The sequence below is a fragment of the Lycorma delicatula genome, chromosome 1 (genome assembly GCF_047948215.1).
Source record: "Lycorma delicatula isolate Av1 chromosome 1, ASM4794821v1, whole genome shotgun sequence".
NCBI lineage: Eukaryota > Metazoa > Arthropoda > Insecta > Hemiptera > Fulgoridae > Lycorma > Lycorma delicatula.
In genome coordinates, this window is record NC_134455.1 from 6,914,081 (window position 1) to 6,933,827 (window position 19,747).

At 32.6% G+C, this 19,747-nt stretch overlaps 1 protein-coding gene across 1 annotated transcript in view; it reads left to right on the forward strand.

Moving 5' to 3' along the window:
- Positions 1–19,747, forward strand: part of AGO3 (Argonaute 3) — a 140,164-nt gene that overhangs the window by 38,318 nt on the left and 82,099 nt on the right. The window contains exons 6-7 of the mRNA XM_075362583.1: positions 4,283–4,482; positions 14,829–14,942. Coding sequence (XP_075218698.1) covers positions 4,283–4,482; positions 14,829–14,942 — 314 coding nt within the window. The remainder of the gene's footprint in view (positions 1–4,282; positions 4,483–14,828; positions 14,943–19,747) is intronic.

Below are 19,747 nucleotides of genomic sequence, written 5' to 3' on the forward strand. Positions count from 1 at the left end.
AAATGCACATAATCAGAGTTATTGAACTGTGTGGGCTCATATTCTGTGAAATGTCTGTTGTTATTATTATTGGTTGGTCTATTTTTGTGGGTATCAGAAAATTCATTTTATTAAATTGATATAAAGTGAAAACTTGTTCAAACAATTTGAATTTACAAGTTATAATCGAATCATCAAAATTTTTTGATATTATACTAGTGCGTGGAAATTGTAGCTTCTGATCTTCAACAGCAATATTTTCTAGTGATGTAATCTTTTTTTTAATTTTTACTTTCCTGGCTATAGTGATATATGCTGCTACAGTAGTTATATAGGAAAATATATAGATCAGTAAAAAAATAAATCTAAAAAAAACATTTTGTGTCTTGAAGACAAAAAAAGTTGTAAAAAAATTTGTTAATATTTAAATTTTCAGATTTTAAATAAATTGTAAATAATCTGCAAAAAAAAATTTTTCTTACAATGTTCCAAAGTCCAAAAAATCAATTTTTGTCAGATGTTTGTACATATTGTGTATATATTTGCCTGTATTTGGTCTCATAAGTCTGGACCCTGTAGACCGATTTTCTTCAAACTTTGTTGACTAGGGTAGACTGAAGGGTACTACTACCTTTGGAGAGAAAGAATGTATTAAATATTGCAAAAATTGGAAAAAAGGGTGGAGTATCTAGGCAGAAATAAAATTTAAATTATTACTGGGCCAGTTTAGCAAAATGTGTTTTTACTTGCAGAAGTAGAATTTTTTATAAAGACATAAATTACTTAAAATCTTTATTTAATATTCACCCCTCCCCAAAAAATGACTATATAAATTTATCTTTTTTTTATTAGCGACATCTTGCTTCAGAAAAGGAGTTATGGCGGTATTTTTTCCATCCCACTCCAATGGCTGTGGTAACAAGAAATATTTTTTTTTAATTTTAAAAGATTTTTATAACAGTATTTTAAATTTAAATTAATCTGCAATTACCTATTGCATTTAAAAAGTAAAAATTTTAATTTTTTGATAGCCTTTGCTCTTTAGTATTTCTTTAAAAAAAGAAATAGACATGTTTTCACCCATTCCTAGAAAAAAATGACCATATTGACCAACTTGACCCGGATATTTTTATCATCTGCTGCCTGTTATAAGAGAGCCGCTTGGCAGACTGTTCTCGGGATACATAAACTGGGGTTGCTTTTCAACTTGTTGGAAGGTGGCTTTGGTGAAGGTGCTCTTAAAATTAGGAAAGGATCCGAGTGAGGTCAGCAGTTATCGACCCATCAGCCTCTTGCCAGTAATTGGCAAGTTGCTTAAAAGGCTGGTTGTGGAATGGCTCTGGGAAAGCATCAATATGAACTCATTTCTAATTTGAGGCCAGTATGGCTTCATGAAAGGGGTTGGCACCGAGGATTGCATCTTAAATGCTCTTGCTGAGGTTGAAATCACTGGCTGTAACTATGTTTTGGCAATTTTTATTGACATAGAGGCAGCATTTCCTTCCTTGTGTTGGTCATGTTGTTCTGTCATCTATGAGTTGGATCACCACAATGTTCCCACAGCCCTGCAGGCCGTAGTGTGTGACTATGTGTCAGATCGCACGGCTCTGTTTAGGGATGCGCACCTAGTTGTGGAAAAATCTGTCAACAGGGGAGCCCGCAGGGCTCCGTTCTCGGTCCCTTGCTGTGGAACCTGGTATTCAACGGATATTTGGGACTGACATTCCTGGAAGGGGTCACGGCCCAGGCTTTCGCTGATGATTGTCTCCTGTTAGTTCGTGGTAATTCACGACCGCAACTAGAAGACCGAGTGTAGATGGCTTTGTCAGCCGCAGAGGGCTGGATAGACATTCAAAATTTAAGGATTTGTGCCAAAGACGAAGTTTATGCTTCTCAAAGGTGGAGACAAATTATCATACAGTTGCAACCCCCATATTAAGTATAAAGGCTGTGTAATCAGTCGAGTTTGAGTTTATAAGTAACTAGGTGTTTTGTTTGATGAGAAGTTGCTGTTTAGCAACCACATTAGGCAAGTAGCGGCGGATGCAGTCTGTGATTTGCAAGCTTAGGAGAATTGCTCAAAAGGATTACAGACTGTCTGGCCGTCTGTCTATATACACGGTATACAGAGGTCTTTGAAAGTATGACCTCTTACGCGGTGTCTGTTTGGGCGCATAGGTTCTATAGAAATTGAGCACTTATTCAAAATTTAAGGAGTGCTCAGCACAGAGCCTTAATTGTATGTACTGGTGTTTTTAAAAAACCTCCTATGAGGATACTACTGTATTGGGAAAGGCTCTCCCAATCGGTTTAGTGGTGAAAGTTTGGGCGGCCATGTGGAAATTGCGAAGAGGCAGGGAGGCCAAGGTATTTGGGATGCGGTTTCGAGTCGGGCCAGTACTGGAGCTGAACAGTTAATGCACCTGTTCTAAATTTTGAACAGTTGCCCATCTCCCGCCTTCGAAGGAGGCTTTACAGCCTTGCGATGGAAGCATGGCAGCAAGAATGGCACACCACGACTAAGGGAAGGTCCTTGTATAGATTTATACAGGATCTGGGGGGATGGTATGCCTCTCCATCATTTTTAAGGGCAATGGGAGCCTGAGTGCTCTCCAACCATGTAAATTTAAACCAATATTTGTTTCAGTTCCACCTGGCTGCTGATGAGCTGTGTGTCTGTGGGGAGGTCTAGTCAAATGAACATATGATGTTTGACTGCCCTGCTCTTGGGGCGGGGGGGCAGAGACCAAGCCACCCTAGAACTTAGAGGTCAAGGGGAAAATTGGCCGCTCATAAACTGCAAGGCAGTGTGGTGAGAGCCGCATTGTCAGACCATGTGGGAGTTCCTCGATGAGGTTGTGTTGTTCAACCGACATCGGTAGATTAGTTAAGGGTAAAGTATAATGACTGCTACTGTGGGAAGCTAATCCAGAGATAATGGCTGGCCACCAGCCAAAGTTCCAAGTGCTTTAAATAGTGGACAGGTACTAGCTAGCATTCAGTGACCGAGGCGGGTCAGGAAATTACTTTCTTTTTAATATTTCTAATACAAGGGGTGCGCCTCCCCAGTTTAGTTTTATTGTATGATAAGTGAGCGGTTGGGACACATAAGCAGGTGGTGTATGGCACCTCGCTTAGTCCGCTCACGCTGTTAGGTAAGCTTACTAGGAGCTATTAGATTATTGGTCGCTAAACTGTTTTTGAGGCACAGTAGCCGTTTTTGGCACGGACATTTGGTCATATGCTGCATGGCGACTGAATGGGGTGGTTGCAGGAGAAATGTCAGTTAACCAGTACCCCTTCCTAGAAAATTACAACTTAGTTTATTTAGAATAATTTTACTGTATCTTTTAAACAATTTTAAAGGTTTGTATTTTAAATTTGTCACCAATAAGGATTATTTAAAAAAAAATTAATTTGTCTAGAATGCTTCCCTTAAGTATGGGAGCCTCCAAAATAATATTTTTTTGCAATTTCAAATTTTTTATGCTGAAAACATTTTGTAAACAAGTCACTAAAAATCTTAATACCCCTCTTCCGATGGGAGAGCTACCAAATTAAAAAAAAAAATCAAATCTTTTTTAAAATTTCTATTTGAATTTATTTAAAATAATATTTTAGTGAATTTAATCATTAAAATAATCTCCTGATGTATGAGCCCCAAATTTTCTTGTCAAAAACACATTTTTTGATCATTGCTTCAAAGATTAAAATTAAAAGATTTAAATATAGAATGTAAATTTATATTTAGTAAAATAAACATTTTTTTAATCAATAACATTAAAATTTATTATGAGATTTTTTTTTAATGTGATGAAACAACTGAGCTAATTGAAATTTTTGGTTAATATTTTGTATATCATTCATATGTTACGTTTTCTTTCATTTTATTCTTTACTTTCTATAGTAGCGATATTTGTTTGTTGTTTTACAATGTCAGTATTAGAAAAGCTGATGGATGTCCTGGTGTTACAAATAACACCATGACTGACTGTGTGCACACACAGTCAGTAAGAAATTTCCTCTTACATCGATTGTATATATACCTGTATGAACATAATGTGTTCTCTGTGAGGAAAAATGTAAAATTTTGTTAATTATGTGCTTGTTTTGCTATTCTATTCAGAACTGTTGACAAAATTAAGCTTGTTTTGCTCAAAGACCATTTGTAGGATCAATAGTTTTGTAGTACAAAATATAAGTTTCTGTAATCATTGTAATAATTTATTTTTTTTAATATTGTCATTTATACATCCATTACAACTTCCCATACAGATAAATAATGTTGATTTTATTTGTGCAGGAAATGAATTTGCTATCGACAAACAAGCTGGATGGATCAGCAGTTAATGTATCTATAATATTTCAAAAAAAGCGAACATTGGGTGAATGTATTCATTTTTATAATATACTTTTTAAACGAATTATGATTATGCTGAATTTAGTGAGATTTAATAGAAGTTTCTTTAACCCTGCTGAAGCTGTCTCTATACATCAGTATAAGTAAGTTACTGTTTTTTAAACGTATATTTTATAGTAGAAGCATGTTGATTTATTGTGTAATTTGTCTTAATACTTTAATTCACGTATTCACTGTCTCAGAACATTATGTTTGTGAATGCTGAGGTGGATTTGCAGTAAATTATTTACTATAATTAGAATTATGTGAATGTCAATTAAAACCAGAGAGTTATGCAATAATTTATATAGATTACTTATATTTCATAGGTTAATTACCCATCCAGTAAATATTTTTCCCAGGTAAAAATAATTTGAACTGATAAGTTTAGTTAAGATACCGTTAATTCACTACAGTTAGCATTTCTGCACTGCAGAAAGTCACTAGCAATGAACATGTTTTATTAAATAAAGATACTATAATTTATTTGATTAATAAACTTCAAAAAAATTCATTTATCAAGTTTAATTATTATAATCTTGCCGGTAGATTTTGGAATTTGCTCATTTCATTTGCTTTAAGAAAAACATGAGGCCTCTTTATATATTCTTAATTTTTTTCAGAGATTAAGTCAGAATGCCACTGATATTTTTTGTGCTATTTATAATTTGATAAAACGTTTTTAATTCTGAATTTAAAAAAAAGTTTATGCCGTCTCATGATAAAAATTTGTGTAATTTTTAGAGGTTATGAGTGAATAGATTGTTAATATAGAAGGCCTGATTTTACTCAGTGGGTAACTTTAGATGTAAAACTTAGAACATCCCCTCAACAATTCAGATTTATCCTATGTGATTTCTGTTAGTGCTGTTGGAGGCAGTGGGAGGACGTCAAATCCAGAGTTACAATGAAGTAGGCTTGTGATCCGTCCTCAAATTTTTTTATGAAGTCCACATTATTCTCATTCATTGAAAAAAAAGTAGAAAAAATATTGTAGAAGGAAAAAATTTTGCAGGCAGGCATCGTTTGGAATATGTAAAACAAATTGTTAGGGATGTAGGATGTAGGTGATATACCAAAAAGAAACAACTAGCACTAGATAGGGAATCTTGGAGAGCTGCATCAAACTAATCAAATGACTGAAGACAAAAAAAAAGTTGAAGATAGGTTGTTATGATTATTTTTATCTTTATAAATATGGAATTACTCTTTCAGCTGTGTAATATTACTTTAATTTTGCAAAAAAAAAATTATCTTAAGTGAAAATTAACTCTTGCATCATCTTATAGACCATTATTTAAGATTTAGCATTAATATGTGTCATTTGTGTTGTATTTCTATGTTCCTGGAAAATGCAGTCTCCTGGATTAGTTTTTAACTAATGAAATTTGTTTTTTTTAAATGTATGCAAAAAGACCTCAGAATTAAAAAAAACATTATAAAATGCCATGTAAAAATTTTGTTTAAATGCTTGAATTTCTTGAAAACAATAATGAAAATTACCTATATACTTTGTAGGGTTTTATTAGTGTAGTTAAAAATATTTGATATTGATGTATAATTATTTACTTAATTTTATCAATTTACAAAGTATAATTGATTACTGCAATAAATTACTAAAATTTAAGTCTTATATAAAAATTAAAACATTCAGTTTCAAACATAGACTGTATTATGCAACCAAAATCATACCAATATTTTTTTTTAAATATAAAAATATTCAAAATACTTAGACAAATTTGTTTATTAAAAAATAAAATAAGTAGCTTAATATGTAACAGCTATATGAAACTGTAGCTGACTTCCGTACAAGTTGGTGACTGATAAAAAAAGTTGAAACAATAAATTACACAGGTCTGTGATAGTAAAATTGCCTAGAATCTGTCTAGTGATTTCAATAGATTTTATTGGCGCTGAAATGGGAAAACGTTTAAAAAAATTCCATCATGTAAGGTTTCTTCACAATTTGTCATTTCATTTTCTAACTATAGATATTAACCTATTGTAAAGGTTCATTTTCTAAAACTTCATTTGTAAAATGAAGTTCATTTTGTAAAATCATAATTTTTTTTATGAATGAAAATGGAAAAAGCTGATATTCTGAATAAAAATGTAGTGGATTTATGATAAAGAAGTTGAAAGTAATAATATATAAGATACATACAGCTACTACATTCTTGTTACTCTTTGATCATTTTCCTGTTACTGCATGTGTGCCTCCTCACCACTACCACCATCTGCTATTCTAGACAAAAAATTAAATTCAGTACCTTTTTTACAATTGTGTGCATTTGTGCTATTAGTATATGACATCTTCATTCATTTAACTTATAATTTTTTTAAATATATTCTATAACTTTCTTTATATATTTTAACAAGACTGATATAACAGACCTGAGTAACGAATTCCTGCCAATTAAGAAGAAAGTAGTAATGGAAGGAATCCAGAAGGGGACTAAAAGGATTTCTGTTTCTAATAAGTCCATTTAACAATCGTTCTTTGTAATACTGCTCCCTAGTACATGGTCAACAGATGTTCAGTGAGAAGAATTACCGGACGAGAGTAGGAGTTATGGAAAAATGTAAGGACTTGATAATAAGTCTCACACCTCAACATTTAAGAAATTTGGGTCTGGTTCTGCAGGTCAAGAGGATATGAGTATAAATACTCCAGGACCGATGAGTTTAGATCAGTTTAGGCCAGGAGATTGAGTCAGTAAAGAAACGAGTATAAGTTCGACACGCGATTGAAGTGACAGTGTGTGTGTTTCCAGTGTAGACAGTGGGTAACTACAAGAAGTTGTTTGGTAAGTTACTGATTGACAATTAGAGAAAGGAAGTGTTAAATAGGAAAGGTATTTGCAGTGAAAGACCCTTAGACTAATCTTATCTTCATAGTAATACAATACCAGTTGTTAAAGGTGTAAATATTAGTGGTCATTATAATGTCTTTTATCAACAGGACTGAATTCTGGTTTTTTTGTTTAACTATTAGTAAATGAATCTTGCCCTTACTTGAAATCATATTTTGTAGGTAATCATTGTTTATTATTATTGATTTGTCTTATTTTATTTTTGCTCCTGAATTAATTGTTATATAAATATTTTCAATTGTGTCAGTCTCTCAATATCCTGATTGACCTGTGAACACGTGAAAAAATATATTTATATCTTTTTTGTACCATGTTTTTATTAAATTAAATTTCAAAGGCATCAAGAGGCTGTATCAACATGTCTCTACTTGCTTTGCTAGATTTTTGGAAACTCTACTGTCAAAGAACAACAAAAAAAATTACGGAATTTGTAAAAAGGTATATTTTGCATATCTGGGTGTGAAATTAGAAGACCAAGACTATCTTGGGCTCCTTATAAGGTTTGTTCAATGTGTGTTTAAGAGTTTCGCCACTATACAGTGGTCACAAACAGAAATACAACAGTATTGCCATTAGGAGTGCCTACGGTTTGGAAAGAACCAACCAATCATAGCCATAATTGCTACTTTTGTTCATGTACAGTACAGGGATTCAATTTAAAAAACATAATGGACACTTTATCTTTCGTTCAGTGATATGTCCTGTACCTCATGGACCAGATATACCTGTTCCTTCACTACCAGATGAATTAGATGATATATGGTGAAGAAATGGTTTCACAGGCCTGTGCCAATGAATTGGATGATGAAAATTTTGATTATGATTTGGAAGTGATGAACCAAAACTGTTGAAGCAATCCAAATAAAATGATTTGGTGAGGGACTTATACCTTCCTAAGGATTCTGCTGAACTTTTAGGCTGAAGATCTTCAAATCTTTTTTTAGGAAAAGATTTGTTAGCTAGTGACACCACCTTTTACTGGTTTAGGAAGGAAAAAAAGACTTGTTCAATATTTTTCTAAAGAAGGTGCATTAGTCTACTATAGTGATGTATCTGGACTCATTGAACAGGTCCATATTGACTACAAGGTTTCTTAATGGAGACTTCTTTACCAGTAGGGAATTCTGTTCATTTGAAAGTGTTATAAAAATTTTGAGTTACTTTAAATTAATTTTTGGTATAAGGATCAACATTAGACAGTCTATACCGATAAAATTGTACTTTCTTTGTTACTTGATCAAAAGTGGTTAGACCAAATATCCATGTTTTTTTGTGCTAGTGGGATAGTTGTGATAGAAAGCAGCACTATACTAAAAAAGGAATGGCCACAAAGAAAAACCTTTAAAAGTTGTCATAAAAAACATTGAAAGAGGAAGTTTAGTAGAGCCAAGCAAAATTTTGCTTCCTCCATTACTTTTTAAATTAGGATTAATGAAGCAAATTGTGAAGGCATTGTAGCAAGATGGGGAGTCATTAAAGTATTTTGCAATCAGTTTCCAAGTTTATCAGAAACAAAGATAAATAGGTTGTTTCTGCTGGGCCATATTATAAGAAAGGTTTATGAAAGATGAAATATTTGAATGTAATATGGAGGAAGCAGAAAAACAAGTTTGTAAAGCCTTCAAGGATACAGTTATAAAAAAAGATGAAGATTATAAAAATATTGTTACAAAATATATTAGAAAGATTCAAACATTTGGCTGTAAAATGACTCTAAAAGTACATTTTATACATTTTTACCTCGACTACTTTTCTGAAAATTGTGCAGTAAGTGAGTAGCAGGGGAAAAGATTCCTCCAAGACATAAAAGAGATGGAGAGGTGATACAAGGGAGATAGAACGTGATCAAGAATGGATCTTAAAAAGGGACCTGCTGCAAGACCACAAAAGAATAAGCAACAAAAAGAGCATTGAAATGAAGAAAAATATTTTGTAAGGAGTGTGGTTCTAAGGACATAAGAATTTTACTGTAACCCACCGGGTTGGTCTAGTGGTGAACGCGTCTTCCCAAATCAGCTGATTTGGAAGTCGAGAGTTCCAGCGTTCAAGTCCTTGTAAAGCCAGATATTTTTACACGGATTTGAATATAGTTCGTGGATACCGGTGTTCTTTGATGGTTGGGTTTCAATTAACCACACATCTCAGGAATGGTCGAACTGAGAATGTACAAGACTACACTTCATTTACACTCATACATATCATCCTCATTCATCCTCTGAAGAATTATCTTAACGGTAGTTACCAGAGGCTAAACAGGAAAAAAAAGTATTTTTTTGTGTTTTCATTAGTTTTAATGATATTTTAAAGTAATCTTGTTTTTCATAACACTTGTGATAAATTCTAAATTTAACTAAAAATTAATTTTTATATCTTTAAAAAAAAAAATGTGAAGCCTTTTAGTGAAAAGTTGCTTATGTGATGGAGAAAAGTCATATTTGGATTCAGCACCAGAATTACCTAAGAATCATCTGAAAACAATTTTTTGGTCATTAAAAAACAGACCTGTGTTATTCATCCAGTTTGTTTTTTTTTTTTTTTTTCAAAAACTAAGCTTCCATTTTTTATTTATGGTAGAAGTAATTCCTGTAAGTTTATTACATTTTCTGGTTTCAGCTTTATTGTAACATGAAATTTATTTCTCATTCAGTAAAAATGCTCACTATTTTTATGTAACGCTTACATCTAAATTGTGTTTACTATAGTGGCAACTTCAACAACATAAACAGCTGGTAAGGTTAATGTAAAGTTAATTAAAGAAATAAATTAACTTAAAATAATTTTGCTGTAGCTTTGCTATTTTAGTAAAATAACAAAAATAGAAAGTAGGTGTGTAATGTGATTTTATGTTTTTTAATTTCTATAATTTTTCATATAACAAAAATGTTAATAAAAGTAAAAATATGTTTTCTGTTTTGCATTTTTTAAAAAGTAACTATATTTTGGTAAGTAATGTATATTTTGTTTTGGTATCATGTTATGTGTCAACTAATTTGTGAATCACTTGCTGTATAATTGTGCCAATGCTCGTTAGTGAAAAATTTAGAGTAAATTTTTCATTTCCAAAACATTGGTAGATTAATTCAAGTAATAAATATAAAATATTGCTTTAATGTTAGAGTAATATTGATTTACTTGAAACATGTGTTTTAATCTATTAATTATCTTATTTAAATTATTTGTTTGGGTTTTTTGGTTTTGTAGTTATTTCCAGTGATTTTTATAGTTCTTCTAATTTACAAGTTTGTGTTAATTAATACACATGTTTCATTATAAGTTACTGATTTCTCTGGTAGGTCCAGAAACTTGCAGTATTCTGTCTTATAACATAGATGGCAATGTTTATTAATTTTCAATAAATCTTTTTTATTTTTTTGTTTAATCAATTTGTTCTTGGATGTTGTGTTCTTCTCATTCACTTTCAATCCTTTCATCTTTCACTTCATTAAGCGTTTGTTTGAAACACTGTAGGTGTTATGCTTATTCATGGAGGTTTGTTATGTACTGACTTCTATTAATTTGACTTGTATGTGGGGAAAATCAGTAATAGGTTGTAAATTGTTGTATGATAGTTGAAGGTAGTAGTAACAGAAGTGAGAAGATTCTAAAGGTTCTTTTGGTGGTAATTGTGCAATCTGTCTTGATGATATTCAGTTAGCTGTTGCCAGTAGAAGATGCTTATGTGTACAGATAATTTTAAATGGCAACTCTGCCAAAGGAATGCAGATCAGAATAGCAGCTTACTGTTTACATTTTGGACACAAGGACTTCTTGCAAAGGATATCCGGAAAATGTTTTCTGTTGATACTAAAAAATGTTTGTAATATAAATAAAGTGATGCACAACTAAGTAAATTCTGTTGAATTTAAAAGTTTTGAAAACTTAACCTGGACATCCTGATCAAAACCAACTTAACAAAACCAACAGAGCTTCTGGTGGACACGATTCATTCTGATAGGCAAGTAATGATGGATAGCATCAAATCTTTAATTAGGTGTTCTCGTGGCTTAGTCTATACGCATAATTTTTTGAATATCTGAAAGTGTGTGAACCCAGACAATTGCCTGAAGAATATGAAATGAATGTGCTTGAAATGTCTCTGTGCACCAATGAAATATAAGAAGACACGTTTAACAGGATTGTTGCTATGGTGGGGAGTGAATTATGTGTAACCAGCTAATCAAAACATGTTCAGGCAAGGAAAAATCCATCTTTACCTTGATATAAGAAATTCAGTGCCACCCACAGCTGATAAGAAGGCTATGCTTATGGTATTTCAGGATTCACAAGAAGCGTGTTACCTCATTTTGAGGTATTGAAATACTGCGTCATATTTTGAAGGGGCTGTTCTGTTTATATTCAACAATTGTAAGAAAATAATAAAGTTTATTGATCAGAGGTGTGTACTTTACCACAGTGATTGCAGACCTCGTACAATTTGATTAGCTTAGGAAAGAATTAATGAATTAGAACAGAAACTCTTTAATGTGTGCCTTACAATCCCACACGTACCTCAAAGAACTGTTATCTGGTTAGTTAGCTAAAACCTCACCAACACAATAAAATGTTTTACAGATAATGATGATAATTATGAGGTCTAAATGTTGCTGTTACAGAAAGATTTTTATGCAGCTGATTTTGGACTGTTACACAAGCCTGCAATGTTATGTTTTTTTTAATTTTTGATAATTGATTCTTATGTATTTTTTAGCACTGAATCCAAAAATAACCTTCATTTTTTTACTGTAATGTCAGGATTTTTCGCAAATTGCAAATTTCAAAATTTGTAAAAATTTAAAAATTGCGAAAATGTGATTTTTTTAATAATAAATTAATATAATATATTCACTTACACTATGCATTCTTATAGCTAAATAGTTGAGGAGTGGTCTGAATAGGATGGTGAGGGGGAGTCAGTGACACCTTAATTTCTAATGAAAATTGCCACAAAATAAGCCTTATTTTTATCATAGTGCATTTTTAAATTAATTTAATTAATTTTTATGAGGTACGTCATGACTTAGGAAGCACTTCCCTTCTTCGCCCACTCTTAATGACGAAGTATATGAAATTCTTTGATTTTATTCCATGTGTCAAAGTGTCTTTGGATGGCTTATAGAATATAAGCCATATAGAACATAGAAGGAAAGGCACAAAGCAGCTGCTTTGTGCCTTTCCTTCTATGTTCTCTATAGGGTTTAGCTCGGTGCAACATCCAGCAGTAGTTACTCATCATCGTATTAGTCCATTTTCCTTGATATCCTGATGAAATCTCTTGCCTATCTCTTCACTAACGGCACTCAGATTTTCAGGAAAATAGTCTACATGTGAATTTAGGAAATGAATCAACCTTGAAGCTCAGGGAACAGCCTAAATTTTTATACTTCTGTAGCATTTACTCGACGATTAATTTGAAGTTTGGATCCTTCTTATTGCCCAGATATTTGGTTACTATTTCTTTAAAGGCTCGCCAGGCTTCTCTTTCTGCAACTGCCATTTATTTCTCAATATTACCATCTTTGAGAAGTTTTCTAATGTCAGGACCAGTAAAGACACCCTCTTCTTTTAGTTTGGGGGTTAATAAGACTAGAAATTTGTCATAGATGTATTTAAAAAATTTACCTTCTTTTGATAAGGCTTTGATAAATTGCTTCATCGAGCCTAATTTGATGTGCAAAGGTGGAAGGAGAAATTTATTCAGATCTATGAGAATTTTTCGGAGCACATTTTTGTTGCAGGTTCTAATGTGGCACTTTTTGGTCAATCTTTCCTTATCCAATGATTTTCCCTGTCTGCTATCCCATTCTGACAAAAAACAAGGAAACTTTGTGTACCCTTTTTGCTGTTCTAGAAGCATCAAATTATTTTGAGATTGCTTCACGTAATCCATTTATGATTAAGTCTTCAATCAGTACTTTCGTACGGATTTTTAAATTGAGTCAAAAGTACACGTAGATCAGTGCAGAAGACTAATTCTCCTTCTTCCTAAAAATATGTAAGAAAATCTTTTTCTCTGTATCTGAAACAGGAAAGTGAGGTGCCAGCTGCTAGCGGGTTTTTCTCTTTAAGCCTCAAACCAGGTAATTCTGAATTTTCTTTTGTCAGATGTAAGTCATGAACCAAATCGTTAAGTTCAGTCTGTGAATAAAGCTGTGGTGCTCAGCTATCTCTTTACTGCCTATTTCAGGTAAATTTTCTGGTGGAATTGGCACTGGTATGTCTGGAAGATGAGAAACCGTGCGTAAAGTGCATGACATATTTGGATAGACAATTCTTTTTTTAATGTGAACATCAGTAGAATAAAAGTAAACTATCATTGGTGTGATTTCGTGGCTCTTGCCACACCATTGGATCTTCAAATCTGAACACTTCTTGTTCACCCTTTGACCACCATCTGTCCAACACATGCAGCAGATGTAGTGGGTTGCCCAAGTTTTGTCTTGATCTCCTATTTTCACAGTGAAATATGTGAGGTATCACTTGTTGAACAAAACTGGTTGTATTTCTTTTTTGCCTTTCTGCCATTAACTCACCACAAATGTAACAAAAAAAAAATCTGTAGAATTTTTGCAGCCTCTTAAAGCAATTTTGAAAACGAAAAATTTGTGTTATGGCCTGAAAATATATTCTCCACTGACAAAAACCAGTTTATCATGCAGGATGGAAAATAAACTGTATTTATGCATGCTGATTGTTGAAACAGCACTGATAGTAGTTGGACGATGCATGAATGGCATGCATAGCTGCCACTAAACATGTTACACCTTATTAAGTCCTGTCACAACCTGTCGGCCAAGCTCTCCCACCGTCTCATCAACTTCAGCCCAAAACCCCTCCCTCCTCATCAGATCACTCAGCTGTGTAGCTATAAGAATGAATAGTATAAGCCAAAAAGTAGAATATATTATATTAATTTATTATAAAAATTTGTCTTATTTTTTTAGCATCACATTTTTGAAATTTTTCAACTTTTTAGAAATTTTGAAATTTATAATGAAGGTTATTTTCAGATTCAGTGCTAAAAAATACATAAGAATCAATTATCAAAGTTAAAAAAATATTCCACAACCCAAATTTTTTGCAGGCTTGTGTTATCAGTGTTGGTGAAAATTATGTTGAAAAATGAAGTAGATTTCAAGTAAGTACCTAGTTATGTACATTTTTAATAGCCATGTGAGATTTATATACAGACTTCTCAGTTCTTATTGCTTACTTTGACTATTTATTTATCAAAATGATTCTCTGTGGCTTTACTGTTTCTAAGTGTGTTCTTGGCTTTTTTAAAGTTTCCTGTTTTGGTTGTGCATCAAGGACAACCTTAAAAAATGAAAATAAAAATAGTTTGCGTCCGGATTTAGGATACAAATGTTGAAGTGTAGAATAATTAGCTGACTGATTTTGTTAAGTTTCTAGTGTATTCGTTCATCACTGCAAGATCAGGTTCTTCTGTAACGCCAGCAGCAAAGTCAGAGGTTATAAAAATTTGCATCTGCATTTTAAGCATTATTACTATTTAGGTGGATTTTAAAAGTTATTTATGCTATTAATTTAATATGATTATGCATATTAACTTTTTTCAGGTTAGAGATTTGGCCAGGATTAGTAACTGCTGTAGATTTATATGAAGATGGTATTATGCTTTGTTGTGATGCATCTAACCGTGTCTTAAGAAGAATCACAGCGTATGAAATAATGTACGTATGAAAATGTTAAAAATAATTTTTTATGTATCGTGTGTTCAGAAAGTTGTAGCTCGCTGGAATTATGCAAGTGTAATGACAAAATTTTCCTAATTATTACTTTGTATTTTTATTTCATTATTTTATAAAAATGGATATTACAACAACTGGAGTAGTTTATAAAAATGACCTCAAGGATTGGTGAAAGTCACCTTCTCCAACATCAGTACTACACTGCATACATTTCAATTTGTTTTTAAACACTTTAACCAGCGTATGTACTGGAATGTTTCATATATATACTGTAATTGTGATTTTTAGTTTGTTAATCGTGTGTGGTCTGTTGTGATACACTGCTTGTTTTGCTGCCCCCCCCCCCCACATAAAAAGTAATCTAAGGGAGTCAAATCAGGTGATCGTGTAGGGCACAAATCCTTTGAAATGATTTGTTCGCTATTGACATTTTGTAAAAGTCATTAACTGGTTAGCCGTGGTGCCATCCTGTTGGAACCAACTGTGATTGATTTCTACTTCTTTTAACTAACTAATGAATTTGTTTAAACAACACAATAAGATTAACTATATTTTCAAAAAATATTGGACACGTGATGTGCATTCTATTCGTACTGACCCAGGCTCCAATTTTCACTTCACATGTAAAAGATTACTGGTGTAATTCATGGTAGTTAATTGTTGATCACAGTGATGTATTTTGTGAATTAATACACCCTCTCAGATGAGACCGTGCTTCATCTGTAAAATATGTAATGTCTAGGATACCAACAGAATTTTGGTAAATAAAACGTTTAAACCGTTGACAATAATTTAGTCTTTTGGCATAATTTGTAGATTTCAATTCTTGAACATATATACTTTGTAAAGGTAATTGTTAATTTTTTTTTCTTACATCTTTGTGTGGCAGCAAGTCTGATAACTTGCCGCTATGCCAACTTATACATTGACTTTGATTGACTGTCGGCCATAGTGTCTGAAATATCGAGCAGTTTCTGTTCATTTAGTTTAGGTGGTCCTTCACTTTGATTAGCATCTTCAACAAAGCCTTTCACCTGAAATTTTTCATTAAGAGTTGGAACTGTATTGCAGTGAGGAACAGGAGTATTTAGAAACTTTTTAGAATACTTGTGCTTCACTGAATCAGTATACTTGTCGCTTTCACAAAAGACGTGTTCAACATGAAAAATGCATTCCTGTACCAAAAGAACAAATACGTTTTCTGCAACTATTGATATCGGTAAACTAAACAACACAAACTGCAGCACGTTGTCATAACTCAACAATTGACGTCTCTGTGTTTATTACTGAGCAACAACCAACAAACCTACTCGGCAACCGACCTAACGCTAAAAGAACAGAACGCATCACATAATTCCAAAGAATACTGCACTGTGACTTTCTGAATGCATTTTAGTAATAATATTGTTAAGTATTGTTTATTCCATTATCTTGAAACATTTTAGAATGTTTCAACCTGATGCCTAAGGTAAAGAATAATTTGTTTTTTTAGATAAAGATTTTTGCTACATAAAATTCTACAATTGTTTTTAAAAGATCATTGTTAGTTTAGGTAAAAATTTTTCATTTATAATTTTCAGTGTATATGTTTTCAAACATTATAAAAAGAGTATTTATTCTGTTCACGGGAATAATTAAAAAAGAATCAGTAGGATTTATATGTTTAAAATTTTTTATTATGACCCTTTTCAATCCTTTATAAAGGATTTGAGGATAGAAGAATATTTTTATTGTAAAACTGGTAGCTGATTTGTTCTAACAATTGGCATTCAGGAGAAATGCTAATGAATTAAAAAATATCTTTTTAAGTTTTATTTATTTTTTTAATTAGTATTTTAAAATTCATACTGCTTGAATGTATATAGATATTATTTGCCATTATTACAATAATTTTGTAGATTAGAAGATGTAAATTTCAAAGGGTACTTTTATAATAAAGTGAATGCAAACCAAGAAGTGAAGTGAAAATCAGTGATGGATCAGAATATTGGTCAATTTAATTATTATTCAACTGATGAAAAGGATAGAATGTGTAATAATGGAATTTTTATGGAATGTTGCTAGGTATTCTTTACTTGACATATGTAGAACTGAATCTATTCAGGAAGAGTAATTGAAAGTTATGTAAATATGAACTTTGTGAATACTAAAGGATTAGAAGCAATATGTCAATCAAAAGATGCAGAATAAAAATGCTACAAAAGCAAAAGAATACCTAGCCATATTCCGTAAAAATCCCTTTTTGCACATCATTTTACCTTTCTCTGTTAATGACATTATGATCACAATTATGATCCATAAAGGATTATTGGTAATTCCACTGTCTTATACAGGGTCATTCACGGGAACCGGTTTGTTTTTAAAGTGGCATGTTTTGAGAAGTGGGTTGTACTCGGGCGTTCATGGTGGGAGGGGCACATGGCTGGTGTTTGACGTTTCCTTTGTTCACAGCATTTACATTTTAGTCGTTGAAATGGAGCCGTGGACGCTAGACCAACGCCTGTACGCGTATGACAGTTTTGTGCGAAATGACGAATCCGTAACTGCTGTTCAGCGAGATTTCCGCCGTCAGTTTAATATCCATCGTAATGCAAGTGTCCCTTCTTGTAACACAATATTGCGATGGGTAAACAACCTTCGAACAAGTGGTTCAATATTGAAGAAAAAACCACCGGGTCCCCAACGAACTGATAGCACTCCGGAGAACATCGAACGAGTAAAGGAAGCCATTGTCAGAAGCCCACACCGCTCTATTCAGAGGCATTCAGCAGCGCTTCAAATGAGCACAAGTACGGTAAAACTAATTCTGCATACAGACCTGCATTTCCATCCTTACAAGATAGCCGTCGTGCAACAGTTAAACGAGCAAGATTTCATGCAGCGATTACAATTTTGTAGACAAATTCTTACCATTTTTGAAGAAAATGAAAATTTGTTATTGTTAATGAGTGACGAAGCCCATTTTCATCTGAATGGCTTCGTCAACAAACAGAATTGTCGGTATTGGGCAGAAAGAAACCCGCATCAGCTTCACGAGAGACCACTTGATAGCCCAAAGGTGACTGTCTGGTGTGCAATAGGAAAGGTCAGTGTTATTGGACCATATATTTTTGAAGAAATTGACGCTGCCGTAACTGTAACAGCTGATCGTTACGTTGCGATGTTAAATACGTTTTTCATCCCTGAGTTACGAAACCGGGGAATCGATTTTCAAAATGTGTTATTCCAGCAGGATGGAGCTACAGCGCACACAGCGAGGGCAACGATGACTGTTCTCTGTAACTTGTTTCCGGGACGGATTGTTTCCAGATTCGACGACATTCCTTGGTCCCCCGACTTGAGTAGTTGTGATTTTGTTCTGTGGGGGTTTCTGAAATCGCGTATGTACGGCAATAAACCACGTACATTGGAGGATCTAAAGATCGCAATTCGTAATCACGTCACCCAGATTGATGTAGACATGCTGCAAAGAATTGAGGCAATACAATGTATTGCCCAAAATGGACATCACTTGCCGGACATAATTTTTCGTTCATGTGTAAGTAACAAATGCTTTGATTTAACAAGTGTTTCAGTACCAATAAAACTTTTTTAAAGTAAATATTCAATTTTTTATTTTAAAAACATCCGGTTCCCGTGAATGACCCTGTATAATAAATAATTGGTACTAGGCTGTTGGGTGACAAAATATTGACCATCAAAAAAAATCATTTAATTTTGTTAATCTTATTTACAAAATATATGCCAGTTTCATATGCTAAGGAACAGCTCTGGTGTGCAAATCTAATTCGTAGTGGTTTTGCTGATGGAACCTGTCTATACTAAATAGAATTATTCCTTTAGCAGCATAATTACTTTTATTTTTATTGGCATATATCAACTTGATATTCTTGTATTGCTAACGAAATTCTTCAAAATTTATTAACAAATAGTGTCAGATGTTTAAAGATTGATATTAGCATGCATTCTCTATTATTCAGATGACATGGACTGTACATAAAAATAAATTATCTTTTGATTATAATCAATTATAATCATTATCAAAAGATAATGGAATTAACTTTTAAAAGTTATAATCAAAAGTTAATGGAATTTCGCTGGACTGAAAATATTTTCTGTTGTGAATAGGATTCTGGTGAATACAGGGATGAACTAGTGGATTATACAATTAAAAAGAAAAATTTGGTAGTGTACTTACCAGAACCCCATTTCATTTTCAGCAGTGGATTTTACAGTACCTTGTTAGCAAATTTATAAGCACAGAATTTTTGTCTTTTGTTAGCATGTACAGTACAGTATACTGGCTTGTAGAACTGGTTTTGTATTTTAATTTAGGAACTGTGATAATTTTGAAAAATAATGAATTTCAGTACCTTAAACTAATATACTTTAATAAGTAAACATTTAAATTAACCTAACTCTACTTTATTACTGATCATTATGTAATTAGTTTTTATTGTAAGAAAAAAAAGATTAGTTATTTTTTTTAGTCTGTTCATTCTGGCTTTATAAATTATGTTAAACAACTCTGAACTATTTGCTGTAAGTGAAAATTCCTGAAGGTTTAATAGGGTGAATAATGCAGCACTGTATGATCTAGTTTTTGTATTGTTCGTTATTGTTAACGGTCCTCGTCATCGGAATTGCTTTTGTCTTCGTCAATTTTCTCTCAGTGGTGGGCAATAAATTCATCTATCTTCTTTATGTTAGCCTCAGTTTCTACTAAGTTTTCCAATCTTAGTAGATTTTTTAAATAAAATTAAAAAAATTTTATTAATATCTTCGTT